Raw genomic sequence first — 15557 nt, forward strand, 5'->3', positions numbered from 1 at the left:
TTTTATATAAAATAATCTTTTCTTTTGTAATAACAATTTATAATCTATAGTTTATACCACTATGTAATGAATCCTAGAGGAACTTCTTTACATCTTAATAATAAACACAATAATTATTATTATTATTATAATGATAAAATTAATATTAATATTAAATGCTATGAAAGATCTTCATCCACTTTTCTGTTCCAACCACATTCTGAATAAAAGGGTGCGTTTACATCATAAGATCAAGGCTATAGTTTATTAATTCAACCATCATTTATTGTTAAATACCAATATATCACTTTTTATTGGTCACCAAGATCACTGATATTATGACAAGTATGTCAACGTTGTAGGTCAACGACTTCCTTTAATTTATTGAAAATAGAAAATGTTCCCCTGAAAAACGACTTGGTGAAAATAATACAATAAAAAAACTCATGCATATATAATGTTTTTAAATTTGGAATAAAAGTACACTTTTCACATTTATGTTTACGTTTCACTTGATGGCCAGTTATGATTTAAATTAGGTAGTATGAGCTTTTAAAACACAATTGATCTATGCTCTTGATTTGTCACATTAAATTTATTTTTATAATTAAATTATTTTATCCTAAATCGAAAAAAAAAATAACAGAGTATGATACAGGTATTCTCCAAACCTGCCTAAATTTTGACAGACTTTTTTTTTTATTAATTAGGTATGGATATTATAGATAATTATGTCTGAATTTTGACAGACATACATATTCCCATTTAAATGTTTTAAATTACCAAAAAAAAATTAATTTTTTAGGTTCTACAAAATTTTGCCATAACTTTTTTTATTTGCCGATAAAAAGAAAACCTTTTTTTTATTAATTTCGTAAGTTATTTTTAGGATATACATATGTTATTTTTTCTATTTTTTTATAATTATTTTATTTTTCAAAATTATTTGATAATTATGTAATTATTATTTAATATATTTTATATTTACATAATTATAATTTATTTGTTAATATTGATATTAAAAAATAAATATTTAATAATATCATGTTTTTTTTGTGATATTAACTACACAACTTTACTTGTGTTAACCTATGGAGACAACATAAGCAAAATGAAAAACAAAAGAATAGTAACTATGCCAATCAATTAACAGAAAAATTAAAAAAATATATATAAAAGTATTAAATAATCAATATATAAAATAATTATCAGAAAATTAATTCAAAATTGATAAAAAATATATGAAAAAATAAAATAAAAAATATATCAACTACTTAATAATTTTTTTTAAATGACTGAAAAATATAAATTTTTTAAATACTGTTAAAAAAAATAATTAAAGTTTCAATTCAAAATTAATAAGAGAATTATGTGTTAATTTTGAAATTCCAGAATAAGTTTAGCTCTCACGTGAAAATAAAAAGTTAATTTTTGTTGAAAATTATACTAATCCCCTTTCATAAATTATTCTCATATTTGATTAATTTTGATTCTTGCTATATCCCAAATGAAATGTCCTTCGAAATACGTATCACTAATTAAATTAAAAAATAAATTAACCGTAGCAGATCCCAGGATATATAAAAACAACTATTTCTAGGAACATTATTAATTAAGTGTAATAATAGAAGTAACCTACTTAGATATCCCTGTCTGTCGATTCTTTGTCATATCATCGGAGGTAGATGAAGTTGAATCTAGACAAAAATTCATTTAAAAACTGGACCCAATTACCAGAGTTACGTGGTCCTGTCCGCATGTGGAATTTGCACTGCTTAATAGGAATCACTCACTCAGTACTACTCACCAACCATTATTCCAAGGACTTAATTTTCCCACTAAATTCAAGATTTACCTAACACCACCTACCTCCATTAACTAACTTATTGTTTGGTATAGATTTTGAAATTTTGTCATAGTTTTATGTTAAAAAATTATAAAAAAATATATTTAAACTGTTTTAAATTTCAATTATTAAATAATGTGAGACTATTAGACATGATTAAAATAAATATATTTTTATTTTTTTTATCAATTTTTCTACTCTTTTACATAATGAGTATGTTTTAAATTTTTAGCATGGCAAATATATTACTTTTAAGGTGGTAAAAATATTGTAGAAAGATATGGTGTAGTCATCAGCAAAATATATATATATATATATATAACTCTTTCAAGTTCTTAGCAACTTGGATTTACATAATTTCTATGAAATTTTAAGTTCGAAAAATATATTGCTAATATTGTTTTAGAAAAACAGTAAAGTGTATAAACTAGGATAAATATTTAATGAGTACAGTCATAATTGGTGACATTTGATATATAAAATATTTTCTTATTGCATTCTTATGAACTGATTATGTATGTTCGTTGTAATTTTTTAAATTGTAATAATTCTTAAAATAGAAATGTTAATTTACAATAAATCATTCAACAATATTAATTTATAATCAAGAGAGAGAAGGAGAAAAAAAAAATGTAATAATATGATGGAGAGACAGATAAATACAAAAAATATATGGAGTATTATATTTGTTTGGATAACGTCTCTTATAAGAAAGAGTGTCTGTCATGTTTCTCCACTAATATATATATATATATATATATATATATATACGTGGTTAAAATTCATTACTTTTTCAAGAATATTATATTTCTTTCTCATTTAAAAAGAATGTTTTATTAAGAAACATAAATAATGAAATATTTATTAGAATATTAACTTTTCGAAAACACTTTCTAAAAACGAATATTTAGATATAAAATTCAATGTCCTTCGTGGAATTCACAGATGCAACTTTCTGTAGTCCTTTTCAGCCATCAGCATCGGAAGTTACAGATGAATGCAAATGGGAATTGTGAAATAAAGATGTGGAATAAGCCTACTTCTTTTATTATCTATTTCTTTTAAGCATGGTTATTGTATAATAATACACTATTGAATGCAATAAATGTGTAGCTAACAGAACCAGAATAAAAGGAAAATAAGGGTACTGATTTTTCTTCTATTTGAGCTTGAAATATTATTTTATTAACCTATAATAAATACATAAATAAAATAATTTTTGTAGCATAAATAATTGGTCGATGCAACTAAACAGAGTTTTTAGATACGTGCAGCTTAATTAATTCGTAATGGTAAGTAAACCTTACTCACAATAGTAAGAGTTATTAAATCGTAAAGTGACTATATTTAGTTTTTTTTTGTCAATATATATAAAAGACCAGTCTCATAATCATTAGAATTAAAATTAGAAGAACAATTTAAGATCCAAGTGCTTTTCCAAAGTACGTATGAAAAGTTGTTTTCACCTTAGCATGTTCAATGGATACCAAAGAAGTAAGAGTCACATTAATAAAAGTTTAATATCAATACATATTTGTAAATAAATGAAATATTCAAAAACTGACTTAAAAATCATTATATAATGATAAAATTGCAAAATGATTATAAAAGGACAGTAGAACTGTGTAAGAACCTCACACACACAAAGTCCCCAAAGAGTATTGTTGGCTATAGAATAGTCTTGTGTTTTTTCTCTCCCTCATCTTAATGAGTGCGAAAGTTTCCCTCGTCATTTTCCTTACGCTCCTTATTGCTTCGTGTTCAGCCAAGAGGAAGCCATACACACCATGCAAAAGCTTGGTCCTCTTCTTCCACGACATCATATACAATGGAAACAATGCAGCCAATGCAACGTCTGCAATAGTGGCCGCTCCAGAAGGTGGTAACTTGACCAAACTGGCCGCCCAGTTCCACTTTGGAAACATAGCCGTTTTCGATGACCCCATCACGTTGGACAACAACCTTCACTCAAAACCCGTGGGAAGGGCTCAAGGCTTTTACATCTACGACACCAAAAACACTTACACTTCCTGGCTTGGATTTACGTTTGTTCTTAACACCACCGACCATCAGGGAACCATCACTTTCGCCGGAGCTGACCCCATCATGCAGAAGACTAGAGATATCTCTGTCACTGGTGGCACCGGCGATTTCTTTATGCACAGAGGAATCGCCACCATTATGACCGATGCATTTGAGGGCGAAGTTTATTTCCGACTTCGTGTTGATATCAAGTTCTACGACTGTTGGTCATATTAAAAGTCCCGTAAAGGTTTCCTTTTATGTTCGACTTCATCAAATGTTATTGCATGTGTACCTTTCTCTCCGCAGAGATTTTATTTTATTCTATCAATGTACCAGTTTGGATTTCAATTCGGAATTTTTAGACCATCAAATAAGTAAGGTTAATGATAAAATACATTATAAAAAAAATAGTATTTATGTGAAAGAATTATTTCGAATAATTCGACCTAATTAAATTGAGTACTATTAGTCGCCGATTTTATATTGACTAGTGCTGGAGATATTCTTGGTGGAATAAAACCAGTATGTCTGAAGTGTTCTTACGTAATGTGGGGAAACACTTGAGTTGACTATTTTATGTGCTACCACTTAATACAACAAATAGTTTTGAAGGAAAGTCATATGCTGTATTTGGTAGGGTAAACTATTTCACTCGTTGTTTCACTTTAAAAGCATGAAGTTCAACTTCTCTTGAAACAGGGCTAAAAAAACTAAAATTCGTGCTCAAGATTTTGTAATGACTTTTAAAAAAGTATATATATGACCTAATTTTTTTGTTTTTTCTCTTTTAGTTGTAGGTAGAATTTATTTCCATTGCGGTGTGTGTTATGTATGTGCTTCTATGTCAAATTAATAATTTTTTTCTTTTCATTCGTAAGTGCTGATTTCACTAAGAAGTTGCTTATTTTGATTTTCTTACTAAGATTAATATTTTATTCAAGAATTAAGAGACGTAATTAAGTTCTAAAATAGGTAAGAACCAATATGAAGAATAAGACATGGAACATGGAAACTGCATCATTGAATAAACAAGTTCTAAAATATAACTACTGAACTTCTACAAGCGCTTGACAAGCGGTTTCCGCTATGAAAAATCACGGGTGTTGCTCCCTCTACCCCACACGTCTCTTCCTCCACCTCCCCAATTTTCTAAAATGCCAATTATATCCTTCTAAAATGACAATTATGCCCAAGACTTATGATTATCACCAAATGCCTGCACCCTTCATTCAGGTTAAATTCTATTTAATATTTGGATAAATTCCTCCCTCGGGGAGAGAAAATAAGAAACTAAAATGATTAATTTTGACTTTAGATTAAACTAAACTAGGAAGACAGGTTCATAGAGAAGCTTATCCATTTAAGACTATTTTTGATTTTGCATGTTACTTACTCGATCCTGTTGCTTAAATTGGCTACTCGTTGTGTTTGAGTGCTTAGATTAAGATGCTGAAAATTCTCGCATTGTTGGGAAGTGGTGACAAGCAGGCTAGTGGACACATGTACACCGTGCTCGGTGATATAATTAGGAAGAGTGATTCCATGACCAACATAGGGAATGTTGTTCTCTATGAGTGTATATCCTCAAAACGGATGTCGACATCCGTTTCGCCTTAAACGGATGTTGACATCCGTTTCGCCTTAAACGGATGTTGACATCCGTTGAAGGATGTCATCTGTCCAGAGGCAGTGTTCCTTTTACGTTTGGTTTTTATTTTACTACGTTTTGCGGCTCATGCAAGGATTATAGGCTTGGATATTAAAAGGATTATTGGAAGTATGGGAAGGGTTTAGGTTTAGGATTATTGGAAGGATTATGACTACGTTCCTGGAGAGGAATCACGACAAGGACACTACACCACAAACGCACTGCACCGAGAACAAGAGGAAGATTGCTTGATAATTCTTTTCACGATCACTAAGCTTTGCAGAAAAATATTTTACTCATATAAGGAACTACGTAGGTTATCAGTGAAATATGTTATAAATGAATAAAATTAAAAAACAATAATTTTAAAAATAAAATTTTACTGAGGGGCAAAATAGTAAAGGAAAGGTGGAGAAAGGGGCAAAATAGTAAAGGGGAGGTGGAGGAAGAGATGTGTGGGGGTGAAGGGAGCAACACCCAAAAATCACACAGTGCAATGTCCCCTTGTTACCGAGCCAACCAGTTGGGCCAGCCCAATCCGCATAGCTTGACACAACATCTTTTAGCTGTTCGGCTCTTAGGCAGTTTCTTTCTGTATCCTATTAAATTTATCCTTGCATTTCATTATTTCGAATTTTATTTTTCAAAACACACTAAAGAAAGTAATATTCTACATAATAAAAAAATAAGAAAAAATATTAAGAAGTAAAAAATATTGAATGTATGCCCTGAAAATGATTTTTGATACATCAATTAATGAAATTACACAGAAAAAATATAATTAAGAGTATGATAAGATAGAAAATATCTTAAAGATATGAGAAAACTTTTTAGATATTAAATTAGTCGAACTATGAAAAGACGATGAATGTTGTATGAGTAAAACAAAAAGTTTTTCAAATAAAACAAAAATTGAGAAAAAAAGAGAATAAAGAAGATATGTTTTTTACATTACCTAGTAAATAAAGGATTTATACTATGAAATACAAATTGAGATAGTAAAACATTCTTATGTAAAATAATAAATAAAAATACTAAAAATGAATGTGAACTTAAAAGTTATTTGAATCACCAAAATTGATAATACACTGTTTGAACACAAATACACAAAGAAAAAAAACTGTAATCAATATTTTGAAAAGAGGAAAAGTACATTGGAGATGTGAGTGAGTTTTGTAGATATAGAATATGTCAAACAATTAGAAAAAAGTACTAAAGAAAAACTAAGAAAAATGAGAGCTAAAACATGTAACCTCAAGTCTGAACAAAACATTCTTCAGAATATCAATAAATACATCCAACTGTTGGGGTGTGAGTCAGAACCACATTCAGTAGTAGTATGCCTACAACTAGCGAAAATGGGTCATGCTAGCCATTTTTTCATCCTAGTAAATGCTAACTTGGGTGTTGAAGTATCTTTTGCATATGTCTACTTCTTGATATCAAATACTAAGACGTCTACAAGCCAAGAAAAATGCAAGGAATAAAAGAGCTGAGGAAGTTGTCTACTCAGTACTACTTGGATCGTTAAGAACAATAATAAATAAATATAACATCAATTTTCATACTTATAGGAAACTCAAACACTTGTGACATTAATACAAAAACAACTTCCACGTCATTCAATTTACGTTACGTCTTACATGTAGGCAATAAACGTGAAAAATGTGGAATAACATTTTTATAATTAAATGGTTGATATTTATGTCTAACTTGTAAGCGTAAGCGTGATATGCAAAAAAGAAGTTTTTATGTCTAACGTTTATAGGCCAGATGTAAATTGACATTTGTTTTGGTCACGTCAGACATAAATTTACTTTGACATATAAACGTCAGACATTATTATGACATAAATGTATTTTTGAAAAAACCTTTTGCATTGCATTTCTCTTCACTTTTTCCCCTAAGAGAAATTCATCCTTGATAACATTGAGAAGTTGGTGCGTTTAGGATTTTCATTGGTAATCAAAAAGTGTTTTTTAGCATTTTCATGTGTGGTACATCAGGAGGCATCTTTCTCTCTAAATATTTTTTTTGCATTGAGTTTCTCCTTTGAATATGTGATATGCTTTTAGTTTTTTCAACAATTTTAGGAGTTCAAATTAAGATTAATGAACTCCATGACAGTAAGCCTACTAAGGATCTTTCACCACTATTACTTTTATCCACATTTGTTAAAGCTTTGTACTATTTGTACAGATTATGATGTCATTATCTTGTGTGTCATTTTAATGGTTCTTTCGTCCATTCAAGATCATTAGATGAAGTTGAGCTTTCAATCACATCTACACATAATATAGCATTTTTTTTCATAAACATCTATAATATAGTTTATTTTATCAACAGCCAGTAGTATTAATCTTCCTGTGATATTATCTTAGAAGTGGAGGTAATGTATATGCTTCTTTGAATCATTTTTATCCACCAAAATATAAATTTTGAATATAGATAAATGAATTAACATGTCCTTAAATTTAAGGTAGTTTTCCCATGTTTAATGTATTTGTGTCTGATTTTTTCATACATGAAAGAGGATGAATTTCTCTTTAAATTTGGTGCATACTCACTAGTGCAAAAAAATAAACTTTTACATATAGAAAGTTTTTGATTTTTACATTGGTTCTAGAACCGGCATAAAAAAAATAAACTTTTACACTGATTCTGCTTGTAACATGTATAAAAGTCTGATATTTACACTTGATATTCTAAGAGCAGGTATAAAAAGGCTCATTTGGTAATAGGAAAAAAAATTCACTTTTTATACCTACTGGTTATAGAACAGGTATAAAAGAGTCTCATTTTTATACCTTGTAATGTTATAATTGGTGTAAAAAGTGACATTTTTTTTAATATTTGATTTGTATGTGCTATTATCCATATACAGACCTGCATAAAATTCAATCTCATACATAATACAGTCTAAATAATCAATAACAAACCAAATAATCAATATTGTTTCTATTAACACATCAAAATGTAATATTTTACCGAACAAAGTTCATAAATATATTTACCTAACATGGTGACTTAACATAGTTACACATAAAATATTTCAGAAATCAAGTGTTTTACAACAAAATCAAGTGTTTGAGAAAGAAAATATCCCTCAACAAGATAGAACTTCTATATAAACAAATTGATACCTAACATCACTAAAGTTGTATCAGACCTAAATGCTAATGGAATTTCTTTTCTGATGTAGTATATGAATGTCAATATTGTTCCTTGATATAGTATATGGATGTCAATCTGAAAAAAAAAAAAAAAAGAACTGTGAACTTTGAATTTGAAAATTTTCAATTTATGATAATTTGACGATAGAAAATTAATCACAGAAAGAAAAAGAATTTACTGAACTTTTTAAACAGTGACTTAAATGGCTACAAATTTTAAGAAAATAATCATAAAAAAATGGTTAAAAAGATTAAGGAATTCAAGTCACACATTATTTAAAGGCTTCAATTCGAGTAGCCTCCCATTCACTAGATAGTTTCCTAAACCAGTTAAATCATTTGCAAAATCATTCTCCGAAATAAACAGAACAAAATAGAGTCGGCTAAACTAAACAGGTCCTCAATCATAATTGAAAAGCAACAATTTTAAGAAAAAACTACACCTCCTAGCAATGGACAGATTACTCCTACATCAAATGCGTCAGCTGGATCAGCCTTGATTGCACGTAACTTTTCATTGGTTTCACGAGCAACCTTATTCATAAGCCACAAAAGAGTTCTAAATCCTTGCTTTCCAATGCAGGCAACACCAAAATTAAACATCATACAAAATAGAGAATAAAAAAGGTAAATTACCAAAAAAATGGTAAAGATAGGGAAAGAGTGAAAACTCCAGTAAGCCTACCACTCTAATCTTCTCTTCTTTATCAGATGTGCACGGCAAAATGGCTCCAAGAATGTCAGCATAATATGGAATAAGCTGATCTCCACCAAGTTTAACAAACTCATTTATCTGTTAAAACAAGAAAGCACAGTTTAAGGAAAATAATAATGAACAACAATTCATAATAACTTTGACAAGATGCCAACACTAAACAAAAGTTTGATTACAATAAAAACTTGTTAAAAAAGCTAAAACATTGCAATATCCTGAACTGAAGTAAAACACAACAGGATACAGTCGTGAAGAAAAACATACAGCACAGAAGTAAGATGTGCATTTGAACTGATCACTTTCAGTCACAATATCCTGTTTGAATAAAGTAGCATTTAATCATTAGTTGATCAAAAGGAACAGTAATTCAAATCATTATTAGATCAATAATACATATTCAGAAAACATATTATATGTGCACTCGAGTAAATCTGCCAAAGGATTGTTCAAGTTCAGTAGAAGTTTATTATACCTTCACAAGTCGATCTAAGAGATGTGCAACACTTTGTACATTGGCATCTGAGTCTGCAGAAAGCTTGCATAAGGCATCAAAGATCTGGTTGAAGAATATAATAAAATCTCCTCTCACAATCTAGCATCAAAACGTGATGACATTGGAGAATTGTACATTAGAGTATTGACGGTTTATATAGGTAAACAAAATTGATCCCCACCTTTGCTATGTTGTATAATGCTTCACAAGCATAATAACGAACTCTGCTATCTTGATCGACAAAGGAATTTAATACAGGAGGTACAATTAGCTGTCAAAAATGTATACACACATCAATTTCATCATTCTAGTTTAAATAATAACTTTTGGTTTATTTAACCTCATCCTAAAATTTTGACCCATGGGAAGATCAGCTTAACCATAAAAAAGAGAACTAGCATTCAAAAGTAATTAACATGCTTCGTGTCAATAACTACATTGAAGCTACACCTATTATATTTCATTCAGGCTTTGTTGTTTTGAGGTGATTTGGAAGAGATGATTTGAATGTATTTGAATAGATTTGAGGATAATATTTTTGTTGTTTTTTTTTTGAGTGGATTTGTGGGTAATTAAGAGTAGATTTGAGAGTAAAGTTTGTGAGAATTAGTGTAGGATTTGATTGATAGGACAAATTTAAAAAATTTGTTTAATTGATAGAAAAATTAAAGATTAACAAAATGTCCCTAGTTATTAAAGTAATATTAAATGATATTTGTTAATGTTATATTTAATTGTAAATTTTTTTTATAAAAAGTAAAAAATTAAAAATAATTAATAAAATTAATTTTTAAAATGTAAAAAAATTAATAATTATTTAAACAATACCATATTTTAGCTTACTATAATTTTAAGATTAAAAAATTAAAATATACTTTTATTTTTATGATAAAAGTTTAAATAGAAAACCTATACTTTAAAATAATATAGTTTATTTAATTAAATAAAGTCATTTTTTCTTAATATAATTTTAAAATAAGTAGTTATGCCTTATATTTGACACAAAAAGCGCTTCAGTGGAATCCAACACTGCACTTAAGAATCTAATACACTTTCAAACGTTAATATTATCTTTTTTATATTATGCAGGACTGCACATTTACTCATAAATCAGTGCAAATCCTTTCGAAATGGAGAGATGGTCTGAAGAGTGAAATTTGTGCAAACCATTGCTTTTCTATCGTTGCATATCAGCACAAGCGAACACGATCTTTTCGTAAATCCATCTTCCCTAATTCGTGTAAACAGGAAATTTCTTTCATCCGAACACAACGTCAATGACATGCTTGAAATTGCAATTTCATAGTGTTGTGGTTTTCGAAGTGCCAAGTGCTACAGATGCTAGAAAAATGTCGACTAAAAAATGTTTAAAACTACTGCAAAAGGTCATCATATCTGCTTATGAATAACAGAAGTTACTATTACACTCATGTTTATTTAATTGCAGTATTTCAATTACTTACAAAGAAACCTTCAATTACATATCCTGAAGCTGCTTCATGCTCACGAAGATCCCGTCGATGGCATCGTGGCACCAAAGGCGAAAGTCAGTAAAAACCTCATCGTTCCTACTCCGAGCGGTGTGGAGCTTCTTCGCAGGCTCACCGATGTTCATGTGCAAGTCCTCTCTGTCAGCTCTCCAATTGAACTCTCCATTCTTAATGCGCCTCTCTATTTCCTCCAAAACCTTCGATAATAGAGTCTTTGTCGCTCGCGCTTATCAAACCCTAAACAAAGAACAGTGAGTGTTTCGCTGAACGTTGAATTAGAAGAGTGAAAGATTTCGTGACTGACCTAGTGAGGTAGCATCGACGCATGCACTATGCTTCCTTTTTATGTCTTGCTTGTAGAGCTGCTTGTCGAAGGAGATCGACTATGTAAACCTCTTCACGGCGTCTGCTACACCTTCCTAGAACTACTTCCATTTCCACTGTGAGAGCCACCACAACCCACTCGAGCAGCAAACACGAACACAACTTGATGCATCTCAAATAATGAGCATCGCCACACTTGCTACAGTAGAGAGAAAGGGATCCTAGAGAGAAAGATGCAGAAGAGAAAATGATTTAGGTAGAATATGAAATTTTTTACACCGGTTATATTGTCTAACCGGTGTAGAAAAAGTTTTTCAGCATTATATTCGTACCTTTACTTTTATACCTATTATAAGTTTAATCGGCATAAAAGTTTTTTTTTATACTTATTTTGAGTATAAATGGTATAAAAATTTTATTTCTTATTTTTTAAACTTATTTTTTATAAAATAGGTATAAAAAATTTATTTTATTTACAATATTATCACCGTATCACCTTTTATATTTAATGAATTTTAAAATATATAAAAAATCACTATAAAAAATATATTTTGCACCAGTGACTTGAGAAAAAAAAGTAAAATTTATGTATATTAACCTAACAATGAACATAAATTTATGTTTATTACATTTTTAACGTACATAAATTTCCGTGTGCTATTAGGCAAACAAACATAAATTTAAAAATTTATGTCAGATTTTAATAGACGTATATTTACATTTTCCATAGTTATGTCTTAGTGATAACAAACGTAAAAAACTTAAAGTAATATATTTAAAAAGTCTTCTTTGTATTGGTGGAGTGAGCAGAAAATAATTTATCTTCAATCTTTTAATAATAGCCTATCACTGTGATGGAGCAAATATGGCACAACAACTCCACATGTAATGATTCTAACACCGATCTATGTCCACTTAAAATTTATAATTATATATACAGGAAGTAGGAGTAACCACTCCGACTTAGAAAGTCCTAACATCCACTTAATCTCTTCTTTCTAATTTGAACTTTTAGAGCATTAAATATTAGTTGGTATATTTTAATCAGCAAATTAAACTTGCATAATACTTTATACGTTTATTAACTTACATAATGTCACACTTCATAGTTATATTTAAACTCCAACGTCAAGATAAATTCTTGTGTCTTGGATGTAAAAGAAAGCTTTATTTTCCAAGACTTAGAATGCCTGGCACCACAAATCCTTAAACATTTGATAATTCACAAGACAGTAGAACAACCCATTTCATTTATTAAAACTAAAAAATTAATCTGAGTTTTGGAGTTGGAGATGAGATGTTTGCTTGGTGGCTAGACGCGGCACCAACCAGAAGCTGGTCCAGTTCTTGTTGCACCAAAAACACGTTTAGTACTTTTATTAGTCACTCTTGACCCCTTTTTGTGCATCTAATGATATCGCATGCCGTAGGCACAAAGCAACCAAAAACTAAGCACTTATATTCAGTGTTATTTTCTTCTTGCCTCGTAATAACGATTCCTTCAAAGCCAACCCTAAGCTAGATAGACAAAAAATAGGTCATGAAGATCAGTCTTCAGAGAAATCTCACACCAAAATAGTATAAACAGAGTTATTCAATCAGCTTAAAAGTTTCACCTAAACATAAAAGGCATTATAATAATAAGAAGTTGCTAACCTTCTACAGCATTGCTTCAAATAACTAGGTTGTCCAAAGTTAAAGTTGAAAGTCTTAACACATATATTTAATTAAACGTAACTTTGCTTTATGGGTAAAGTGTAAGCGGTGCTTATAAATTTCAAGCTGGTGAGCCAATATTTCCATAATCGAGGCCTCGATAACAATGGAAATAACGAGGTTCGTTTTTTCTCTCTTGTTCTTGGTAATGATGACGGTGGGATCCTCGGGTTCTCCGAACCATTGGAGAAGAAAAAGGGTTCGCGAGCCGTGCAAGAAGTTGGTGTTCTATTTCCACGACATAATTTACAATGGTCATAACTCCAAGAATGCAACTTCAGCCATTGTGGGAACACCCGCATGGGGAAACAGGACCATACTTGCAGGGCAGAACCATTTTGGCGACGTGGTTGTGTTCGATGACCCTATCACCTTGGACAACAATCTGCACTCAGCACCCGTAGGACGTGCCCAAGGGTTCTACATTTACGATAAGAAGGAGATTTTCACGGCTTGGCTTGGCTTCTCCTTTGTGTTCAACTCCACGCAGCATAAGGGTAGCATCAACTTCGCAGGTGCAGACCCTTTGATGAATAAGACGAGAGACATTTCGGTGATCGGAGGAACTGGTGATTTCTTCATGACTAGGGGTGTGGCCACTCTCTCTACGGATGCATTTGAAGGGGAAGTTTATTTCAGGCTTCGTGCGGATATCAACTTGTTCGAATGTTGGTGATTAAGCTGATTGGAACAACCTAGTGGAGAATGTCTTTTCATGGTTTCTTGTTTTTGTGTCATTTTGTGTAACATTTTCCCTTTCTTGATGATGTGTTGGAGGGATACGATACGACGTGGGAGTTCTGCCTCCACGGCTTAAGGTCGACGTCGTCATTTTTCCTACTTATCACAACTAATTAAATAATGTAAAACATCAACATTTTTCATGGAAGATCATTTCTATTGATTTTTCTTGCATTTATTTGTAAAAATTTGATCGTTACAGGAGTACTTATTAGAATCATGATATATATTAACACCTAAAACTATCTAATAATTGTAATTTTGTACTTGAAAAATAAACTCTAGCTAGTACTCTAATAACGTTTAAATAAAAAAAGACTCATTTAGTTGTTGATGTGAACTTAAATTGCCTTCACATTTTTGTGATGGATGATGATAAGATCTTCCTCTACATATTCTTAAAATTTACAACGTTACACTATTTTATACACACATTTATACCTATTTTAATTATATATTGAAAAAAAAATTATTATGTGTTTTATTTTCATTTTTTTAAATATTTTCCTTTAATTGCAATAAATTAGATTCCCTCTATATATTTTTATTCAATTTGATTTTTGCTTATTGTATTAGTTATACTGTGTATATTATTTTTGGTTGTCTTTAGTTAGATTAAATCATTTTCGTGACTTAAAAAAGGAATATATGTTTTACAGGATTTAAAGTCTTGTATTATTTTTTACAACTTTTGAAAATTGAGACAAATTTATTGAAATTAATATAGAAAGTTGTACAAATTTGATTTTTCATAATTTATTTTTTAAGCTTATGGATCTTATTATAGAGTTCATATTTAGATTTATGTTGACATTTTATTAGAGGCACCTCTAATCAAACAAACTAGAATAATTTATTGTTTGTTTAGTTTTTTCAGTTTTAGAAATGATTCTTTGTTTTCCCTAATTTTGAATTTACATTTTATGACATTAATTAATTTGCGTTTATAATTTTCAAATCAAATTAAAATTGATTGAATCTTAATTTGATAATTACATAAAAATTATCTTCAATAGTATTTTGATTTGGTTCGTACTTTTCTTGTTAATATAGTTTGTACTTTTCTTGTTAATATAGTTTGAGCAATTGACTTGATTAATTAAATTTATTAAGCATTGGAAGCTTAAATATATAAATATTTAAACAACTATGACAAAGATTGTATAAATCTTAATTCTATAAATTTATCTTTTTATTTTCCTTAAATTTATTTTCTTTTTGTTATGGTTTTAATTTTGTTTCATTACTAAAATCTCACCAAGTTCATTTTTATGGGAAGAATAGTGACAAAAAATATAATAAATGTGCTTTTTATGATCCTAAGTAAGTATTGCTATATATTATAAATTTTTAGAAACAACTTGCTTATTTTGATTTCAATACGACTTTGAAAATTAGCCTTCCTCC

At 29.7% G+C, this 15557-nt stretch overlaps 2 protein-coding genes across 2 annotated transcripts; both read left to right on the forward strand.

Annotated features, from left to right (window-relative positions):
* The first annotated feature begins 3447 nt into the window (after window positions 1–3447).
* LOC124834390 (disease resistance response protein 206-like) lies at window positions 3448–4198 on the forward strand. The gene has a single exon (XM_047309062.2). It carries the CDS (start codon window positions 3533–3535, stop codon window positions 4082–4084), a length of 552 nt encoding a protein of 183 aa, XP_047165018.1. The 5' UTR covers window positions 3448–3532; the 3' UTR covers window positions 4085–4198.
* Window positions 4199–13442: 9244 nt separating this feature from the next.
* LOC124834386 (dirigent protein-like) lies at window positions 13443–14343 on the forward strand. The gene has a single exon (XM_047309059.2). It carries the CDS (start codon window positions 13516–13518, stop codon window positions 14083–14085), a length of 570 nt encoding a protein of 189 aa, XP_047165015.1. The 5' UTR covers window positions 13443–13515; the 3' UTR covers window positions 14086–14343.
* The last annotated feature ends 1214 nt before the right edge of the window (window positions 14344–15557 follow it).

Source organism: Vigna umbellata, chromosome 1, assembly GCF_029865625.1.
Source record: "Vigna umbellata cultivar VRB3 chromosome 1, Vumbellata_1.0, whole genome shotgun sequence".
Taxonomy (NCBI): Eukaryota; Viridiplantae; Streptophyta; class Magnoliopsida; order Fabales; family Fabaceae; genus Vigna; species Vigna umbellata.